A 19981-nucleotide genomic window follows, 5' to 3' on the forward strand; every position below is an offset into this window, starting at 1 on the left:
TTAGTGAAACTGAAGGCATGAAAATAGAAATTACCAAAAATAAAACAAGAGGGGGAAAGGAACAGGGGAAAAAAATGAAAATGACACTGATGCACTGGGACCAGCTTCCAGCAATCTAAAAACGGGCAACTAGAATTCTCGAAGGAAAAATATTCCAATATAAAAAAATATTCAATCCAAAAGAAGACAGAACAGTGGGAAAATTCCATTTTCCCAAAGACTAGATGGGACAAACAGAATACCAGTAGCAAGATAAAAGACCCAAATGTAACAAAATCAATAATCATATTAAATATAAGCAATTGAATTAAAAGATACTGTTAGACTCAATAACAAAGCAAGACCCAGCTATTTCTGCCAATAAAGAAATGCATGTTAAATACTAAGATACAAAGAGAATAAAAGGATGGAAAAAATATATATGTGTACACACACACACATACACACACACACAGTGCCAACATTAATCAAAACCTAGCTGAGGCTGCTATGTGAAGATCAGACAGATTTCAGAGCAAAGACTATCACCATGGGTCAAGAAGGCTACTTCATAATGATAAAGGGGTCAATTTATCAAGAGGACACAATAATCAATGTTTATACAACGTAACAGAGCTTCAAAATACAAGAAGCAAAAACTGACAGATGTGCAGGAAAATGAGAAAAATCTACAATTATAGTCCGAGACTTCAATACCCCTCTCTCAGCACAGCACGAATGAACTCAAAGTATCTATGCTGAGTAAAAGACAACAGACAAAAAAGAATACACACTATGTAATTCCACGAATATAAAAATCTAGCAAATGCAAAACACTAACATAGGAACAGAAAACACATCAGCAGTTGCTTAGGAAGGGGGTACGGGAAGGAACAGAGGACTGGTTACAGAAGGGCACATGGAATTTTGGGAAAAGATAGCTAAGTTTAATATCTTGATCGTGGTGATGACTTCATGAGTGCATACATATGTCAAAATTTGCCAGACTACACACTTAAATATGTGGCGTTTGTCAGTCATAGCTCAATAAAGCTGTTTAATGGTCTAATATAAAAATAATCTATTGTTCATCAGGCATGCTCCAGCTCTTGAGATAAAGTACTGAAAAAGATGAGATGAACAAAAAGACGGACACAGGACTCATCAACACAGAACTTACCATTTTGGCATAGAAAAGACTCGGAAAGCTACCAAGTGCCATCAAGTCTATGAGGTGCCAGGTACTATGTAATTATACAGTCTATAGTGCAGACTCTAACTAGGTAGTCAAGGAAGTAACCTCCTAAGAAAGTAACACATAAATCAAGAAGAAAAATGGAGTATGAATTAGCCAAATGAAATATAGGGGGAAAATAAATATGTACAAAGATATTTTCTAAATAAAAACTATAGGGAAGAAACATCTGTAAAAACATGCCCAGAAATGGAATTGCTGAGTCAAAGGGCAATTACAATTTGTTAAAAAAGTTTTTTTTGTTTAGTTCTTTTAAGTAAAGGAAAAAGTAACACGTACTGTTTATATAGCATAGGGAATTTTACAATAACATCATTTAAGACAAGGGACTAGCCCTGGACAGGTAGCTCAGCTGGTTAGAGCAGGGTGTCAAACTCATTTTCACGGGGGTCCACATCAGCCTTGCAGTTGCCTTCAAAGAGCCAAATGTAATTTCAACTCCGTACAGTTAAGGAGTAGTTGCATTTATACAGTCCTAAAATTATTTTGGCCCTTTGAAGGCAACCTCAAGGCTGATGTGGCCCCCCATGAAAATGAGTTTGACAATCCTGGGTTAGAGTGTCATCCTGGTACACCAAGTTGTATAAAGAAACACACAAGAACCCACCAATGAATGCATAAATAAGTAAAACAACAAGTCGATGTTTCTCTCTAAAATCACTCACTCACTCACTAAAAAACAAGAGGATAAACCTCCAAGCTCTTTGAGACCAGAGACCACATTTCCATCCTCACATCCTAAATGCAGAGTTTCACACACCAGAGGCACCTACTAACAGTTTACTGAATTAAATGTACACTCTTTGGAGTGGTATAAAAGTCTAGTTGTCAGGAGGAGCTCCTCAATCATACCCCAGTATCTCTAGAAATGAGAGTTTTAAAAGGAATCAACCTTTTCTTTATCATCCTCCCCAAGTAAGTCTTAATGCAAGCCCTCGAGTGAACTACTGTATTGAGAAAGCGTTAAGCAGATCTCCCTGTCTCCATTCCTCTCATTTTCCAAATTCAGCCTCCACAGAGCCCAACAGTAAACCATTCAAACCCCAAATCGACTTCCCTTCTCTACTTAAAACGCTAAATGACATAATCTCATCACAGCCAGTTGTGCATCCCAAACACAGACTCTAAAGACCAACAGTGGTGAAATGAGGGGAGAAAAAGGGCAACTTAGTGAGTTTTCAATAAAGTTAATATATTTGATTTAGAGAGTTATTTATTGTAAGATTTTGCTTCCTGCTTTTTTTGGTGTTATAATTATTTCTGAAAGAATGGGTGAGTACATGAGTTTTTAAGAAACATCTGCACTTGACAAACTAAAAAGATGGCAAATCTGCCCTGGCCAGGGTGGCTCCGTTGCTTAGTTGGAGCGTCATCCTATGGACCGAGGGGCTGCAGGTTTGATTTCAGGTCGGGGCACATGCCTGGGTTGTGGGTCCAGTCTCTGGTCTGGGTGTGTGCAGGCGGGCAGCTGATGGATGTTTCTCTCTGGTACGGATGTTTCTTTCCCTCTCTCTTTCTCCTTACCTTTTCTCTAAAATAAGTAAGCATGTTCTCAGGTAAGGATTGAAAAGAAAATTTTTTTAAAGTTGGCCAAATCCATGACAGATGAGCTTTATTTTTTTTGTAAGGGCCCATGAAGAATTCTGGGAAACACAGAGGATAAAGTCCAAAAGACAAACAGCGTCCTCACCTACCTTTCTAAGTCCTGTGTCACTTTCCCAGGAGATTTTTTCCCTCCTTCTCTTCTTCATTTACACAATTTATTGAGCACCTACTATGTTAAGAGCAATGACAGTCATGAGCAAAGGAGAAACATCACTATCTTCAAGGAGCTCACAGTCTGGTGGAGGAAACAGATGCCAAGTAAATCAAAATTAAAAACTATGATTGGACTGACTTATGGAGAATGGTATGAAAGAGCCCAAAAGTGGAGTCAGGAAGGAGAGTCAGGAAACTGCTATAGTTCAGGTAAGAGATAACTGTGATTTGGACAAGGTCAGAGGCATGAAAAAGCCAAAATCTTGAGCCGACTGGATTTGCTGACAGATTGAATACGGGGTCTTAATAAAAAAGAAATTGCTTCATGACTTCAGCATAAGTAACTATATGGATTTGGACTAATAGTTGCAAATTTTATGACTCCCTGGATTTACAGCACTTGGTATGAGGTTGCTGTTATCACTCACTGTGTGACTGTGTGACTTGCTTACGTCAATGGGACAACCACAGACTTATTCCAAGCAGTAGCTTGAAAAAAGTGCTTGTGTACTGCTACATGTCTCTTGGAATCAGTCTGGAGTAGGCAGCTATAGAATGAGAGACCATGCGGAGGAGAGCTAACTAGGGAGGGACCAACTGAAATAATCTTAAACCAGTTATAGCAGAGAACTCCTAAACCAATGAGAAAGTCCAACCAAGATGAGCAGAGAGATACCTAGCAGACCCATAACAGGACAAAAATGTACAAATGAGCCCAAGCCAAGCCTAGAACCACCTACCAGGCCCCCTGACCTGTGAGCAACAATAACAGCTTATTTTTTGAGCCAGTGAGTTTTGGGGTGATTTCTTAAATGCATGAACTAACTAAACATGGTGGTACCATTTACTGATATGGAGTGGGAGAGGGAATGGAAAAGAAATAGAATGAAAAGAAAAACCAAGCTCATTTTTTTCTTACCCAGGTCAACCTTTATCTCCCCTTCATTATCTCCCCTTCAAAACTCAACTTAGATACCCATTGCTCCAGGAAGCTTTCCCAGATCTCCCAGACTGGTTTGGCCTTATTAACTGTTTTATAATTACCTGTTTATTTTTCTTCCCAACTAGCCAATTGCACTTTATCGTATGTTACTGACTCTCTTACCCATCTTGATATTTGCATGTAACACACAACACGCTCCCAACAGATTTTATAAATGAATTAAGCACTTACTACTTATTTGATACTATGAAACTATTAATTAACTAGTATTTTTCAAAGTGTGATCCCCTGACAAAATCATCAAAAGCAGCAGGGGGTGTTATTAAATAAAAATGCAACACTCTGGGCTCTTAATCACCAATGAAAATACCATTTTACCTCCTTAAAAAAAAAAAGGATGAATATTCTGGTCAACTACAGAAAAACAAAACAAGTCAAGTATGAGTACGAAAATCAACTTGTCCTCAAAATTGTCTAGAATACGGACAGTCCTTTGAGTAACTGAAAAATGCTCTGAACTGCAATGGAGATTCTTTTTAAGAAATGGGTCTCAGCCAGAGGAAACAGGAGCTGGGGGTCCTCCAAGGTGTGGCTTCTCAAAGCACAAGTTCACAGAGAAGGCTCCCGGGTGGGAAGCAAGTTCTCGGCTTTCTCGGCAGCACGGACCAAGCCAGGATGGACAGGCGACCTCAGCCCAAGAAGCACCCATGTGTCTGACCTCGGAATCCGGGCTGCCTAACCGAGAGTGAGGGCCCGTGGTCGCACTACAAAAAAGCGGCGAGAAGGCGGCTCCCACGGAGTTCCGCGATGGGCATCCTTCTCCAGAAACCGCCACCCTGTGTCCACCCTAGTCCGACGAGTGCGTAAGGAAGGCCCCGGTCGCCCTGCCTGCCCGAATCAGAAAGAAAGAAAACGCGGAAAGGGTCTGGCCCTTTGCAGCCGAAAGGGGTAAGGAAAAGTGCAAGGAGGCGGCACCGCTTCCCACCTGCATCAAGCTCCAGCTGGTAACAGGGCAGCGGCTCGAGAGAGAGTTTGTAGCCCTCGAATCGGGGATCCAACAGAGGTCTCTTCACCCGCAGGGAGCAGTTAGCTGCCACCTCCATCGCTTTCCAGGATCCTGGTCTGGGAATTAATAAAGCTCTTGTTGAAAGGTCCGCGCTTCCCTAGCAGCAATGAGGCCAGGAGGCTGCGTGGGTCCCATCCCAGAAAACACAGCGGTGCAGGATGCCTGCTGGGAAATGTAGTCCCCACGAGAAAGTTGACTGTTGCATGTTGGGCCAGGTAGTTTTCAGGGGACGGGCCGCCCGTGCGGCAGTAGGATTTGGACTCTCTTACCCAGAGGGCTGAGCGACCAGGAGGCGGCCCGCGCTGGTTAAATTCTCACATTATAGGCAGGGAGGCGAGACCACGCCCCGGAAATGCGTGTTCTAGCTTTCTGTGTGCTTAGGCGCCCGAGCTACTGAGGGTCTAAGTCTGGGCAGCCGAAGAGTGTGGTAGGTAACGGTCGTCAGCGCAAGGGTCATTTCGTCGCTGGGAAGGGACGGCCCTCGCCCGCGGTGATGGTGGTGAGCTATGCCCGTGGTCCTCAGGGCCGGGACCCGGGCCCAGCCCAGGCTCCTTTCGATGTGCTGTCTTTCGTTAGCCTCCCCGACCCGCGCTCGCGGGCCTGTAGGGCTCTCCGACAGGGCGTGCTACCGGAGTTGGCCTGTAGCCAGTCCTCGCTTTGTTTTCTGGCTCCTCCCCTCCCGCCTCTCCTGCTGTCTCCGCCCTGTTCTGTTTTCCTAAAGAATGTCTGAACTGGGAGGGATCCCCTAGCGCCCTTGTTTTACCAGTGAGAAAACTGAGGTCTTCAAGAATCCACTTGTCCAAGGTCACTACCGGTATTTTCAGGGCCAAGGTTCACTTAAGTTCAGGATTCTGGGAATGATACTTTCTGTACCTTAGAATTATTTTAAAAATGTTAGCCTCCAAATACAAAAGCAAACATTTTCTAGTCCTTTCTCAGCCCGTCCTTTTTCCTGTTCCACTCCAAAGGGAGAGAAAAAATCAACTCTGAAAACTCTCTGCCAGTCTTTGAGTTTTCATACAGGCCAGAAGGGAGACGACAAAAGTAATGTTAGCTTGTTCCAAGTTTTACAACCTAATCTTCCTCTTCTTTCTACACAATTTTGGTTTTGGTTTTCCTTACTGAAAATTGAGAATTTGCCACGTTAGGAATTAGTTTGGGATCTGTTTTCCCATTATCCCACCAGCAAGCTTTGATAAAGAGCAAACGCAAGTATATCTAACAGCTGGTGTGGTAGTTGTGATTCTGAATACATCCTAGTGAAAAGTAAACTACTTAGAACCTTACCTGGAAATCTCATTTTTCACCATCAGTGCTTAATCTTTTATTTACATTTAGTTTAAATTATGGCCTTCCCAAAATTTTGAACGCAGTTAAGGTACAGAAATGATTAGCAGTCAGTTATGATATGGTGTTCAAGTTTGGTGGGGGGGTCTGGGGTCAAAACACCTTCCTTCACTTTCTATCTCAGTGCCTCAGTTTCCTCATCAGTAAAATACAAATTAGGTTAATAATACTTATATAAAATAATACATTCTGGGAATTAAATGAAATAAAAACAATGTGTTAGCCCAGTACCAGGCACATAGTGTTCAATAACTGTTACAATAATTACTATTTAAAAGACTCGTTTTAACAAAGGGCAAATGAGGGATGAAAATTGAGTTCATCAGTATGACTTCTTGGGATGCAGTAAATATTAAGAGTAATGACATTGTTAACACATTGTTGAAATTCATACCCCTTTAGTGGATAGACTGCTGAACATGTTGAGATGCTTGCCTACAGGATTTAGAAGAAATGCTATATAAGTGCTTTATATCTGAAAATACATATTGATATTCAGGTTAGCAAGATGAACAAAGATGCGCAGATGAGAGCAGCGATTAACCAAAAGTTGATAGAAACTGGAGAAAGAGAACGGTAAGTAATAGACTATGTTAATAAATTACACTTAACAGCTTTCAATTATAATCATGTTATAGGTAAGAATCTAAATATGAAGGAACAAAACTGATATTGATGGAAAGAATTACAAAGAAATAGAGGTTGTCAAAAGCTTCAGTTCCTGACATCGATAATAGTTAGGTCTGTTCAGTATTGCAAGACTTAGAGGGAAGAGGGCGATATAGAAAGATGAACGAGAAATGATTCTGTATAATAAGAAAAAGATTCTCAAATAACTACAGTTGGAGACATAATGTCACCCAATTTTTAACAAGGAGACAGCGTAATAGAACTAGTTGTAGTTGCCAAGCTCTCTTAACCTCAGAGTAGCATACAGTATTCCCACTCAGAAACGTTCATCTTTTTTTCCCTGGTCTTTCTCTACTTCTAGCTTATCTTTCACATGTTAATTTAAATACGTCTTCCAAGTATCTGGTAACTCCCAAATACCTTGTTCTAATATAGCATTTAATCACATTGTGTTGTGAGCACCTACTTTGCTAGTTTGTGTTTTTCAGTATAATTAATCTAAGTTACTTGACAGCAGAAATACCATTGTATGCCCAGTGTCACACTAAGCTCAAAATTGGCCATGTAAATATTTGAAAAATGAACCAAAAAAAGCATGAACGTGCAAAGCAGAGGCTGAGAAATCAAGAAGGGCTTCCAGAAGCAGGGTGATAAATTGTATGAGAGAAATAAATACAAGGAACAGGAAGAATTTTCCCACTCTACCTGGGGGACAAGCTGATCAGTTAAGGTCTCACAGAATACTAAAAAGCTGCTTGACTCCAGGAGAAGGATTAGCATTTCCCCGAGCCAGTAACATAGAGAAGACAGTCTAGGCAGGTGGAATGGAATGTGCAGATTCTCAGAGTTTCGTTGCAACTTGATGGCGTGCTGGGGAAGTGCACAATTAAAGCTAAAGGGTGAAGCTGTGTGGCTGGGCCAGTGCACAGTAGGAGTAGATTTGGGGACAGTCAGAATTTTTTTAATTGGAAATGATAGAAACAGCTCAGAAACAGGCTTAGCCAAAGGAAATACACAAGCTCATCTAACCAAAAAGTTGAGAGCTTGAAACTGCTTCAGGCACCACTGGGTCCAGGCACTCAAAAGTTATTGTCAAGAATATGTTTTTCTTTTCCTCCGTCAGCTCTTCTTTCCTCTGTTGTTTTTTTTCTCAGACAGGTGCTATCCACAGAGATGTGTGGTTCAAAATGTATATCCCTTTGCCTCACACCACCTTCCCCTAGAAGTTTCAGTAAAGACCTAGTTTGGTTTCCATCTTTCCTAGTAGTAGTAGGCCAGTGATGATCACCCCTGCCTAGGCCACATTTCCATCACTAGAACCCTCCCCAGATTTCTTATACTGGGAGTGGTGGAGGTTCATCAAGAAAGGGAGGCAGGAAAATGGATGGTGGGTTTGCAAAAACAAGTGTTGTTGATTTTATCTTTGGGTGGTGGGAGTCATTAAAAGATGATTAAAGGGGGAATGACTAGATCACACCTGCACTTCAGGAACTGTTGTGGCATTGTGGAGGACAGACTGGAAGCGTTAGAGAGTTTAGAAGACTATATTGGGTTAAAAATGAAAAACAGTAAAATGGAAAGGAGTACTCACTTTTTGTTTTTTAAGTAAAATCAGAAATGAGGAAAAAGGTGGAAACTAGAAAGGTATCTTGGGAAACAGAGAGGATGGTATTGCAAGTAATGAGTGTAGATTACGTATATTTTAAATTTGTTTCTGTTTTCATTTACGCAGCTTAGTTACTGAGTTTCTACCATATGCCAGGTCCTGTTAGGTACTGAAGTTATAGTAGTGAGCAAAATGAAGTTTGTCCTTTCCTGGAGCTTACACTTTCTAATGGGAGGAAACAGAAAATTAATGTCATATGTCAGGGAGTGATGAATTCTAAAGGGAAAACAAAGCAGAGAATAATGGGGTATGTTATTTTGGATGGGGGAAAAAAAAAACAAGGCTTCATTGATAAAGAAATTAGAAGGATATAAGGGAGATGGGAGTCTCCAAGAGCCATAGTCCTGAGAAAGGAGATTTGGGCATTTTGAGAGCACATGGAAACTAATGAGACTGAACAAATTGGGAGAGGAAAAGAACTAAAGTGAGGGCATAGCTGGGAAGAGGGCAGATCGTGGGGAGTCATTTAGGCTGTAGTAAGACTGGAAGTTTATTCTGAGTAGATTGGTAAGCCACTGGAGAGTTTTGAGCAGTGGGGGGAGAATGGAAGAGTACAAGGGGGAAGGAAAATCAGGGACAGGTTAGGAGGCTTTGGTAACAATCCAGTCAAGACAAGGTGGTAGCTTGTGCAAGGGCAATAATGGCAAGAGATGAGGAAAAACACCTGGATTGCAGGTACATATTTTAAAGCTGGAACCAGTAGTCTTTGCTCGTGGATTAGATGTGTAGTGTTAAACAAAGTTGCAGTGGAGGACGCTGCCAAGGTTTCTAGCTTGAGGAACTGGAAGAAGGGAGAACAGGTTAAGTGGGAGAGAGGCATGCCTTGGGTTTGGGCCCTGTTGTGATTGAAATACCTGATCAGATACTGAGATGAAAATGTCACACAGTGGAGTGTAGGAATATTGAAAGAGAGGAGATTTGGTTTGGAATGTGGTGACATGGTTAAGCTTAGAAATTAGATGATTTAGGTTGAAGATTGAGGATTTATAAGAGTGGGGTATGGCAGAAGAATAAGAAGTACTGATAAAATATTTTATTACATCCAAGTTGCAATATACACTTTTTTAAACCAGTAAGAAACAAGAAAACCCTGTCAGTTAAATTATGATAGGTATGCCAATTACTGAATTGTTAAAATGGGAGGAAAAGTGTTAGATTCAATGATATACAACTATGGTTGATGTATAATCTAGAAGGTTAATGGAAAAAGGGAGGGAAAGTTTTGGAGGTTCGAGAGAAAAAATAATGGGGAAGTAAGAGAGCTGAAGGATAAGAATTTGTGGTCAAAAGAATTTTGGAATTGGAAGATTTCAGAGGTGCGGCTGCTCCAAGCTCAGCTAAAACCCTCCTGAGGTTGTGCAGACCCACAATACTCCTGTTGGTGGGGAAGTAGCTGTAGTGTAAGAAGGCCATATCAGAGTTTCTTGAGAAGTATTTTGCCCCCATCCACTTAATATTTTTAACTGATAATGAAAATGAGGCCCAGAATTTAAATGAGACTCATAGGATCATAGAACTATTTAAACTATTTTGCGATAGAACCAAGATTGGTCTGTGGTTAAAGTTTCGTGACTAGAAGGCAAGGAGTTTATCATCGAAGAGTTGAACCTTTGATTAAAACGTTGCTATCTAAGATACTGTACATGGTTGTAGTTTCATTTGAAAACACTTCTTTTCCAACAGCCTCAAAGAATTGCTGAGAGCTAAATTAATTGAATGTGGCTGGAAGGATCAGTTGAAGGCGCACTGTAAAGGTAATCAGTTTCCTTTAGAAGATACGCTAATTCCGTTGCTCTCAACTGTGTTGGTTTGGGGTTCACTAGAAAAATTAGTCAGTATTTTACAGGTATATTAAGTATTCAGACATAATATTAAACAAATGGAAAATCAACTCTTGTGGTAATGATTTTCTCCTCTTTGTGGTAATATTTAGACCTAATTCCTAACTTTTTAGAAATTTTCTTGTTTCTCTTAAGTAAAGCAAGATTTTCTCTGGCTTCAAAATGTGGAATCCCATGTATTTCAAAGTGAAACACTGCTTATTCCTAATATGTTTTATTTTGAAAAAAATCATTTTAAAAACTCTTAGAGAATAATTTTTTTAATGTAGAATGAGAGCTTGTTAAATTGCTTAATGTTGATTGTGGATTACATATGTTACTAAGACAAGCCTCCGTACTGGCTCAGCTTTTAGTGTAACAGCATTTTGGTTGTTTTTAATGATTTCCAATTGGATTGTGATGGTTTTTACAAGTAATAATAGCAACTATTTATAACATTAACCCTAAGAAGGCAACAAGACAGATTAGTAAAAACATAGACGTTGAGGTCGTACAGATCTTCACTGGTGAGAGACTAGAGCTGTATTCCATCTCATGTTTCGATGAGTTATTTAATCTTCATGCCTCAGCTGCCCCACCTGTGAAGTGGGGAAAATTCCCAGCCCATTAGATTATTGTAAATATTAAATGATATAAAGCATCCAGCACATAATAGGGGTTCAGTAAATATTAACTACTTTCTATCCTCTATCTCTTTTGGTTCAGTCTAAGGAAAAGAAAGGGACAAAGGAGTTCCATATATTAATTCTGAGCTACAAAGTTATAAGTTGGACACAAATAAGAGCTTCTTTCCCCTCCGTTTAAAAGCTAGTATGGTTATAGTGAAATAAGATCTATGCAGTTAGAAGTTTCCAGCTTTTTACAAATGTTAGATTTGACCTTACAGTTCAAATTCATTCTGCGATATATTTGTTAAGTTACAGGTTATTTGATGGGAGATGAACAGGCTTTCATGATTTTATCTGGTGAATGCTTAATGTATTTAAAGTTGAACTAAATATTCATTAATAAAGAAGTGTCCTCTTTTTTTTTAAGACCAATCTGCACTCTAAAAACATGATCTTAATCCTTCCTCTATGAAAATCTTTCTTACAGATAATGATTTTAAATGATATGATTTGTTTTTTACTTTTGCATAAGAGGTAATTAAAGAAAAAGGACTAGAACACGTTACTGTTGATGACTTGGTGGCTGAAATCACACCAAAAGGCAGAGGTAAGGAATGCAAATTGAAAGGAAACATGTGCTCAAGACAGGATTTTTTTTGCTCTTGCCAGTTCAGCTTCTCTTTCTTTCTGCAAGAAGAAACCACCACCTTTCCAGCATTATTTGGGTGCTTGGTGTTTCCTCATTGGGGAAAATGACAAGTGCCTACCTACCTCTCTAACACTGTTTTGAGTAACAGATGAGATAAGAGTTGTAAAATGGTTTTGCACTCTGAAACAGTGTACAAATAAGTTGATGTGGTTGTTAAGACAGATAATTTTTAAAGTGTAGGATCTTGTACAGCAAATGTTACCTGAAGCTAAGATTTATGAATTTTGTTAAATATGGCCTGACTTCACTTAAATGTTTAATAATTTAAAATTTTACTCTTGTCCCTGAGTCATTGCTCTATCTCTTTGCTTACTAAAAGTAAACAAAGCTCTGTCTTGAATGTCTAAGTAAGAATTTGGTAGCACCATAACTTCATGTTCCAGGAAATCCATATTTAAGATTCGCACTACAACCATCTTCATTTCTCACTTAGTGCCTTGTTTGCAGAGAGCACAGGAAAGAAAGGAAGTGTATTAGCATCAATCCTACATAATGCTTGCTTTCAGGAACCACATTCTGTTATCTCAGATGGAGCTACATTTTTTTTTTCATTTATTTTGAAAAAGTTTAAGTGGAAGCAGGTAAACTAGATGACCTCTTGTTTTATCACACAGAAATAGTAAAAAGAATTTTAGTGTAAGAAGTAAATAAGTGTGAAAATAATTACGAGACTACTAATTCCCCAACTGCTTACCTGCTGGAAAGGAGCTGGGGAATCCCCTGGTCATTTCCACCATCTATTTTGGCCTATTTACAGTTACAAAAACCTGACCTTTCTTTATACATACTTCAGGGAAAGAAACAAAGCAGTATTTATTGTTCCCCCCCATTAATTTATATTTTAAAATAATTTGCCCTAACGTTGTCTTCTATTTTTCTTCTGTAGTTTATGCTTCATCTGTTAACACTACTTAGGAACTGGTTATACAGGGTAGAGGTGGTTCTTCGCTTCTCCTTCAACTCTGGTATCCTGGACATACCAGTCCCTTTTGCTCCCCTACTAGAGAATGAGCAAATACAGGAAAAAGAAGTGGAAACTGTTCTTTTATGTTCTTAGTCTTCTTTACTGTTAAGAGTAGACACATTTTATTTTTTTAAATATACAGCAAAGTTTACCCTTTTTTTCAGTGTGCAGTTCTGAGATTTTTACACACATGTATAAATTCATATAGCCACCACTTCCATAGAACTTCTTCACATTACACCTTTGTATTCATTCACACCCCACCCCCAAGTCCCAGGCAACAGATTTGTTCTCCATCACCATACCTTTTATCAAAAGTGTATTTAATGTCCATACTGATCACATTTCCAGTGGACTTGATTGTGTAGTCTTTATTTCTAGGCAGGCTTACGTGAAGTAGTTTATCCAGTGGAGTATCTGCCTCATTTGATTGTGTACTGATTTCTAGAGTTCTTTATGGAAATATTGAACTATATCTGCAACTTTCCATTTCCTGTCATACGAGCAGAAAACAAGTGTTAGTAAATTCTTCTAGAGCCCTTACATATTAGTAGCCAGAAAAGGAACAATAATGTAGGTTTGTTTGCTGACGTTTAATATTTGTTAAAACCTCAAAGAGCAGGGCTTTTTTTTCTTTCATTTTTAATTTAATATTCTGCATAGGTAATATAGTCACGTGGCTCAAATCCAGAAAATAAAAATACAAGAAATACAACCACTGTTGTGGCCTTTGCATGTTTGCTGAGTCAGAGTATGTGCATTTATTTCTGTAGAATATTGCTAAATTACTTTCCCCAAAATGTACCAATTTACACTCCCACTAGCCAATATCAGAGTGCCATTTTTTCCTTCAGTCTTGACAACAGTATATTATTGACCTTTGGATTTTAGCCAGTCAGATTGGTAAAACATGTTATCTGAATGTGGTTTTAATTTCCATTTCTATTGTAAGGTTTACTCCCTCATGTTCAAGAACTGTGTGTTCTTTCTCTCCTGTGCTCATTTTTCTATTAGCCTGCTGATTTCTTATCAAATTGAAGAAATTGTAGAGAGATTAGCCTGTTTTCTACAAAATGTTTTCCCAGTTTTTGTCTTTTGCCCTTGTTTACAGTGATTTTGACCAAGTTTATTAATTTGATGTTGCATTTCAATTAAATTTATCAATCTATGTAAGGCCTTTTTCACTCCTAGTTTAAAGAATTTTCCCATGTTTTCCTCTCAGTGAGCAATGTATTTCAGTATTAGATAATTCATTCAAATAATGAATTGCAAATATACTTTATTTTTCAGATGTTTACCTATTTTTTAATTATAGTTGTGAGGATTGTTTATGAAATAAATGATAAATTGTGACTTGGTCATCCTGAATAAAATATCAAATCTCACATTGCCATATTTTATTTGGAATCTTCTTACTCTTACGTATTTATTTTTATATTTCAGCCCTGGTACCTGACAGTGTAAAGAAGGAGCTTCTACAAAGAATAAGAACATTCCTTGCTCAGCATGCCAGCCTTTAAGATTGAATTAGATTGTGTTGTTTTGTGGTCTTATTTCTGAAAGTAAAACTTGCCATACATTAGGAATCGCTTTCCCAAAATAAAATCCTTTTTTGTATGATGGTATACAGTTTTCGGTAATGATGTATACATTGTATTGATTTTTTTCCCTAAATGTGTTATTTTAATAAATATCTCATGAATGAGTTTGAAGTTTCCTTGGATCTTGGAATAAATGGGACTTTTCAACAACCCACAAGATTTATTAGAGTCAGTGAGTATTAAGTATGTGCATATTTCTGTGCTAACAGCTGAAGAGAAGGAAGCAGCTTCTTCTGATTGTCTAGATACAGTGTATTTCTCTTAAATCCCTATAGTATTTTATAATACATGCCCCATCTTGTACTACAGTTGTTTTATTTCTTATTTGTTACAAACTCTGAGAGTTAGGACTGGGTCTTTACTCATCTTTATGTGCCTGTCTTATTCCTCAAAGAAGTTACCATCCTATTGGAAGAGAGAACATTTGCAAACTGGCTCCATACCAAGCTCCTCTCACATATCTACTCATCTGAACTTTGAAAGCAGAAAGTCTAACTCACATCCCCACATACTAAGGTCAAGAAAGAACCTAATGGGAAATAATCTCCACCCGTAGCTTTACTCTGACATCAAGAATGCCAAATCCAATGGACTCCTGTCTATACTTACGTGACCGCTGCTGGGAACCGAGGACGTTGACCATCCTACCACTGGAACTTTCCTCCCAGTCCTCCCACTGGAGTTCCTTCTGTGTCTTGTGGAGTACCTTTGCTGTGTGGGACTTGAAGTAATGGTGTTTCTTAGGGCTTGCTCCTGGGCCCTCTGCCAGACTAATGATATGCTTTTCCTGGGAAAATCCCGGGAAACGAGTCGGACCATGACTTCAAATACTAACAGGTTAATAAATGGTAAATTGCATTACCAAACCAGACTTCAGCCCAGCCTCCGTACCCGTATACCCATTTGTGGATCAGCTCCCTTGGATGTTCCATGAACACTCTGACCACACCTAAGATAGTGACTTTTTCCCCTCCAGTAACTATCCCTACTGTATTATCAATGTGAGCAGTACCTCCCAGCCATACATACTACCTGAGGAATTTGTTAAAATAGTGATCTGGGAGGTAAGAGGTGTTGCACCAGATCGTGTATTCCTGACAAACTCCCAGTCAATGCTTCTGCTGGTGATGGAGGACCACTTTGAGTGTGGCAAGGTTGTTGGTTGTCCACTGCCTGCCCTCTGAAGTGCCTTAGTTCAAGCCCGGTGAGTGCAGTTGGCACCTAAAGTTTCCTTGCTCTAGTTGCTCCATGCATCCTCTAGTATGTCTTCCACACTTGCCTAAGTGACCTTACTAAAATTCATCTTCCATTCTTGAAACTACTCAATGGCTCCTGGTCTGCAGAGTAAAATTAGAGCCATAGCACCTAAACCCTCTTGATCTGACATTTACTTTTTCTAGTTAAAAGGGTTCCTGAAAGTATCAAGTTGTTTTATCCTATTTGGCTTTCAAAATTCTGCCTGAGTTAACATTTTTTTTTAATGTATTGATTTTAGAGAGGGGGAGAGACATGGGTTTGTTGTCCCACTTATGCATTCATTGGTCGATTCTTGTATGTGCCGTGACTGAGGATTGAACCTGCAACCTTGGCATACTGCCTGAGTTATTAAAACATTCTGACATTTCTATTTGATTTAAATTTTCCACTGCTGTTTTTCTATCAAAAGCACTTGCGCATAATTTCCCTTCAACACAATAGTTCGAGAACTGCATGCATTTCCTGGAGGGGAGGGAACACAATTTTTTTTCTCTGTATGATATTTATATGTAGGTGAATGGACTAAATAAATGAATGAACATTATAGAAGCACAAAAGTGAAAATATCGTTGGTTTGAGAAAAAGGCTTCACATTTAATTTTTGGTTCATGTTCCAGAAATGCAATTTTACTTTCTGATGAATTTACATTTTAAGTGTAGTCTTGGAACAAACTGGCCTAAATTATGTAAAATGTTGAACCTAAGACACACAAACCTGCCCTCCAGTTTTTTTGTTTCATCTCATAAAGCAAAGGTAAATGGTAGTTATATTCATGATTCTGCTACCCATTATCAAAAAAAGGAAAATGGAAGTGTTAAATAACAACAGGTAGTTTTTATCTCATAGTACTGTATATAAAAGCAAACCAAAAATTGCTTATAGAGATTAGTATTTTAATAGTGGAGAACAAAATACAAGAAAGGAAAAAAGTTATGAAAATAGTTTGAGATGGAACAAAAAATAGGTTGAGCATAATAGCAACTAAAATACTAAAGAGTAGCTTTAAGACGATAGCATCAAGAAGTCCCCTGTCATCTCTAGGATATTTTTTTTTTTGACATCTTCAAAATGTCTTGTAGTTTGCATCTAGAACTATTGATATCTTTCCAATAAACCAACTTTGTGAACATGTTGACTCACAGCATTGATTTATGTTAACTAGGAATACATTCTTGAAACATCTTGCACCCTTTCACGTTCAGTGTTGGAAATACTATGAGGTTGTTACGTGACTGCATTGTGTGTGTAAAATACTAATTAGGGTTAGTACAAGCTTTTCGTGTATAGGGTTAAAGAAGACCCAACTAAATTATTTAGGTAATCACTTTGCTTTGGCATACAACTGTATCATTTGTTTGAGCGGTGCCAAGCTAGGGCCTGCTGATGCAGGGGACTGGTAATTGGATATGAGACTTTTCATAAGTTGATAACGGTCTCCATCGAACTCGAGAGAATTGTGACAGCTGCTCAGTAGCTGATGTTGGAAGCGATCCAATGTGCGCATTTGTTTTTTAACCCTTGTAAATTGCAGTCTCAGGTTACTTAGTGACTTCATAAAACCCTTCATATTTACCGTTTGAAACCACACAAAGTCATTGGATGAATCCACCAAGAAAACTAACAGGTACAGTCAAACAATTTCAGTTCTACTCTCATCTATGACACTGCATTATCAGGTAAGGCTGCCTCTTCTGCCTCAGTTTTCTCATCTGCATAATAGATCTGGTAATGCTGGACTGACAAGAATTAATTTAAAAACTAAATACTATTAATATGATAATCATAAAAAGCAATATGGATTCATTTTACTCCTAAGAAGAACTCTGGAAATATGTATTTACTATGTGCATTCTAGATTTATACAGGCATATAAATTACACTTACGTGGAAACTGGTTGCTTTTATTTTGGGGGAATTTCTAGATAATATTAATTACCATAAGAATTACTACAAAAATAAAGGTTACCAAAATTATTTGATTGGAACAGAATAAATACTACTATTATAGAATCTAGCAGGGAGTATTGAAATTATGTAGTCATTTTCACCCACATTTTACACAGTTCATGTCACAGAGGAGTTTATCTTCTAATCCTATTTATCTTTTTGATACATTTGTCTTTTATCCTAAGTGAATAATGGAGTTAATTCTTGGTACATTCTTTTAAATGAATGAATTAATAAATGAGACTAGGGAAAGAAATTTGGTATGTGCCTATTTACTCCAGACTTCAAATTACACTTGATTATTCTGCTTTTCAGCCACCAGAGGACACTTGAAGCCTGTAGTTTGGTCCACTCTGGGGCTCTGAAAGTGGTGTATCCTCTTCACAGGTCCAAGTCCAGCTCAGGCCAGGCAGCGTTTTCACGGTGGAAGGATTATTGAATTAAAACAATTGTGAAGACCTCAGACTGTGTTGCTGTTATCAATTAAGATGGAGCTACAGTGAGATGCAGATATTATTGAGACCATTTTTAGAAACCAATTCACTAATGCAAAATGCAAGTTAATTTAAATCATGTATACTGTACATCATGACTAAAATATTTCTATGTCAGTCACTTTATCGAAAAATAGCAAATTCTTAATACAAAGTGAGAGAAAATAATTTCCAGTGCCTGTACTACTGTTCTTTTATAGAAGACCCTTTTAAAGGCATAATATTCATATATTCCTTTTTCATATTCTGTCACTTTGGTTTTTTCAGCAAGTATAGAGCATTATATGGAGATAAAACATGTGGACATTCCATGCATGTTAGGTTATCATGACAATGGTGAAGAAAGGCAATAAATGGAAGTAGATAGAGCCTCTACTCGTGGTATAATGTTGCTCATAAAATAGTTGTGAGCACCAGAGCAGGTGCCAGTATTTACCACATCCATAAAGTCCTTTGGCTTGGCCAGGAGTAAGTGAAGATAAATGGCTTTCAATTACTCCATACTTTCTCATTCCAAAAGTACTTGTTGAGGGCACACCTTTGAAAATTTATTCTTCCTAGACAGCCACTTACATTGGCTTTGACGGGGTAAGAGGCACAGAGCAGAACAACCAAAAGAGAGAAGTCCCTTAAACTACAGACTGTCTGACGCGTGGGTGATTTAGGTAGGAATTCACATTGTGTACTTTGGGGAGCATTCAGTTTGGCTAAAATAATTTGTAGGCAAGTGCTCTAGTTGTCTTCATTAGTCACTGACAAGTTCTGTGACCGTTGCCCACACAACTCCCATCCGCTACAGATACCGGGAGGGTAATAAGGTACGAGAATTACGGACACTCCTCTTAGGAAGTGTGGCATAAAGTCAAAATTATGGTCAAGGACTTTGTAAGTCTGTATGTAAATGCTGTACTTTTCTCCCAGCATAGGTGTTCATCAAATAATCTTGTGTGTGGGACCTAGCCTCCCGCCTTTTACTCCACCCATTGGGCTTTCAGCAGACATAGCTCCTGAAAAAGCACAGATGTATCCCTAGACCAGCTGCATTTCCTGTGTTTCTTACACATTTTCCCCCTTTATAGAGACTGTAGAGACCTCCAGTCGACTACTGACCCCTTTTCATTATCTGTTCCCCCTTCTCCTCATGTTCTCGCCTCCGTCCTTACCCGTTTAGATTTGATGGTTTATGATTAGAACTCCCTTACAATTACCCTCAACTTGTCTCCTCCTCCCCCCAGCAACATCCACTCCAGTTTAAACCTCACTACCCTGAGGGCTACTCTCTGAATGCACTGGATCACCTGCACTTTGTGAAGGAAAATTATGCAACCCTTCTAATGAGTCCCATTCTAAAATAACAACTACCACATTCCGGAAAAAAAATTTGCATGAACTTATCAAAAATGTTATTGTCACAAAAGACTAAAAATGAAAAGAAAGAGAAAAAAGGCTTAGGTTGAGGACTGTCTAGGTTGAAAAAGAATAAAGAGACAGTGTTTAAAGCAATGTGTCCTCCTTGATGGATGCACAAAACACAGCCATTAAGGACATTATTGAGACAGTCAGAAATTTTTAATCACGGGCGGTGCAGCATAAAGTCAAAGTTACGGTCAAGGGCTTTGTAAGTCCTTATATAGGACTTTATACATCCTTAAAATTATTATCAGTGTTTTAAATTTCCCGAGTGGCATGTTTGTACTGAAAGAGAAAGACCTTGTTTCATGTTGAAGGGTCACCCATAAAGGGTCACATTGTAAGTAACTCTTAAGGGGTTCAACAACAACAAAAAGTAGCACCCTAAGTATGGAGAGAGAGAAAGGTGGGAAACGAGGGCTAAGGGAAGGTTGTATAGATGCTTATCGCAAATAGATCTAACATTTTTCAGATTTAAAGGAAGTAATGGTCACAAGCCTCAGAT

At 38.7% G+C, this 19981-nt stretch overlaps 2 protein-coding genes across 4 annotated transcripts in view; one reads left to right on the top strand and one right to left on the bottom strand.

The window, feature by feature from the left end:
• The window catches only part of NUDCD1 (NudC domain containing 1), a 55132-nt gene extending 50002 nt beyond the window's left edge, over nt 1–5130 (bottom strand). Inside the window, exons 1-2 of one of the 2 annotated variants that reach the window (XM_045861410.1) lie at nt 4921–5049; nt 2929–3074 (exon numbers count right to left, since the gene is read on the bottom strand). Coding sequence is in view for 1 of the 2 variants with exons in the window: in XM_045861409.1 (XP_045717365.1) it covers nt 4921–5038 (118 nt within the window). In the remaining variant the exon portion in view is untranslated. Of the gene's footprint in view, nt 1–2928; nt 3075–4920 lie in introns of both variants that reach the window. The other variant, XM_045861409.1, reaches the window with a different exon arrangement.
• A 216-nt stretch (nt 5131–5346) lies between these two features.
• On the top strand, nt 5347–14472 carry ENY2 (ENY2 transcription and export complex 2 subunit). 2 transcript variants are annotated; one of them, XM_045861342.1, is made up of 5 exons: nt 5347–5428; nt 6848–6924; nt 10328–10398; nt 11626–11700; nt 14210–14472. In XM_045861342.1, exons 2-5 carry the CDS (start codon nt 6857–6859, stop codon nt 14284–14286), a joined length of 291 nt encoding a protein of 96 aa, XP_045717298.1. In that variant the 5' UTR covers nt 5347–5428; nt 6848–6856; the 3' UTR covers nt 14287–14472. The 2 variants fall into 2 exon arrangements, with proteins under 2 accessions (XP_045717298.1, XP_045717297.1); XM_045861341.1 differs by having other exon boundaries at nt 5350–5500.
• Nucleotides 14473–19981: the final 5509 nt, after the last annotated feature.

The sequence above is a fragment of the Phyllostomus hastatus genome, unplaced genomic scaffold (genome assembly GCF_019186645.2).
Source record: "Phyllostomus hastatus isolate PE091 unplaced genomic scaffold, TTU_PhHast_1.1 phas_scaffold_21, whole genome shotgun sequence".
Lineage (NCBI taxonomy): Eukaryota > Metazoa > Chordata > Mammalia > Chiroptera > Phyllostomidae > Phyllostomus > Phyllostomus hastatus.

What these genes read in the sequence shown, in the direction of transcription:
- ENY2 (XM_045861341.1), top strand. An exon ending in GAAACTGGAGAAAGAGAACG is followed by an intron (nt 6,925 to 10,327) that starts GTAAGTAATAGA and finishes CTTTTCCAACAG; the next exon opens with CCTCAAAGAATTGCTGAGAG. An exon ending in GTTGAAGGCGCACTGTAAAG is followed by an intron (nt 10,399 to 11,625) that starts GTAATCAGTTTC and finishes CTTTTGCATAAG; the next exon opens with AGGTAATTAAAGAAAAAGGA.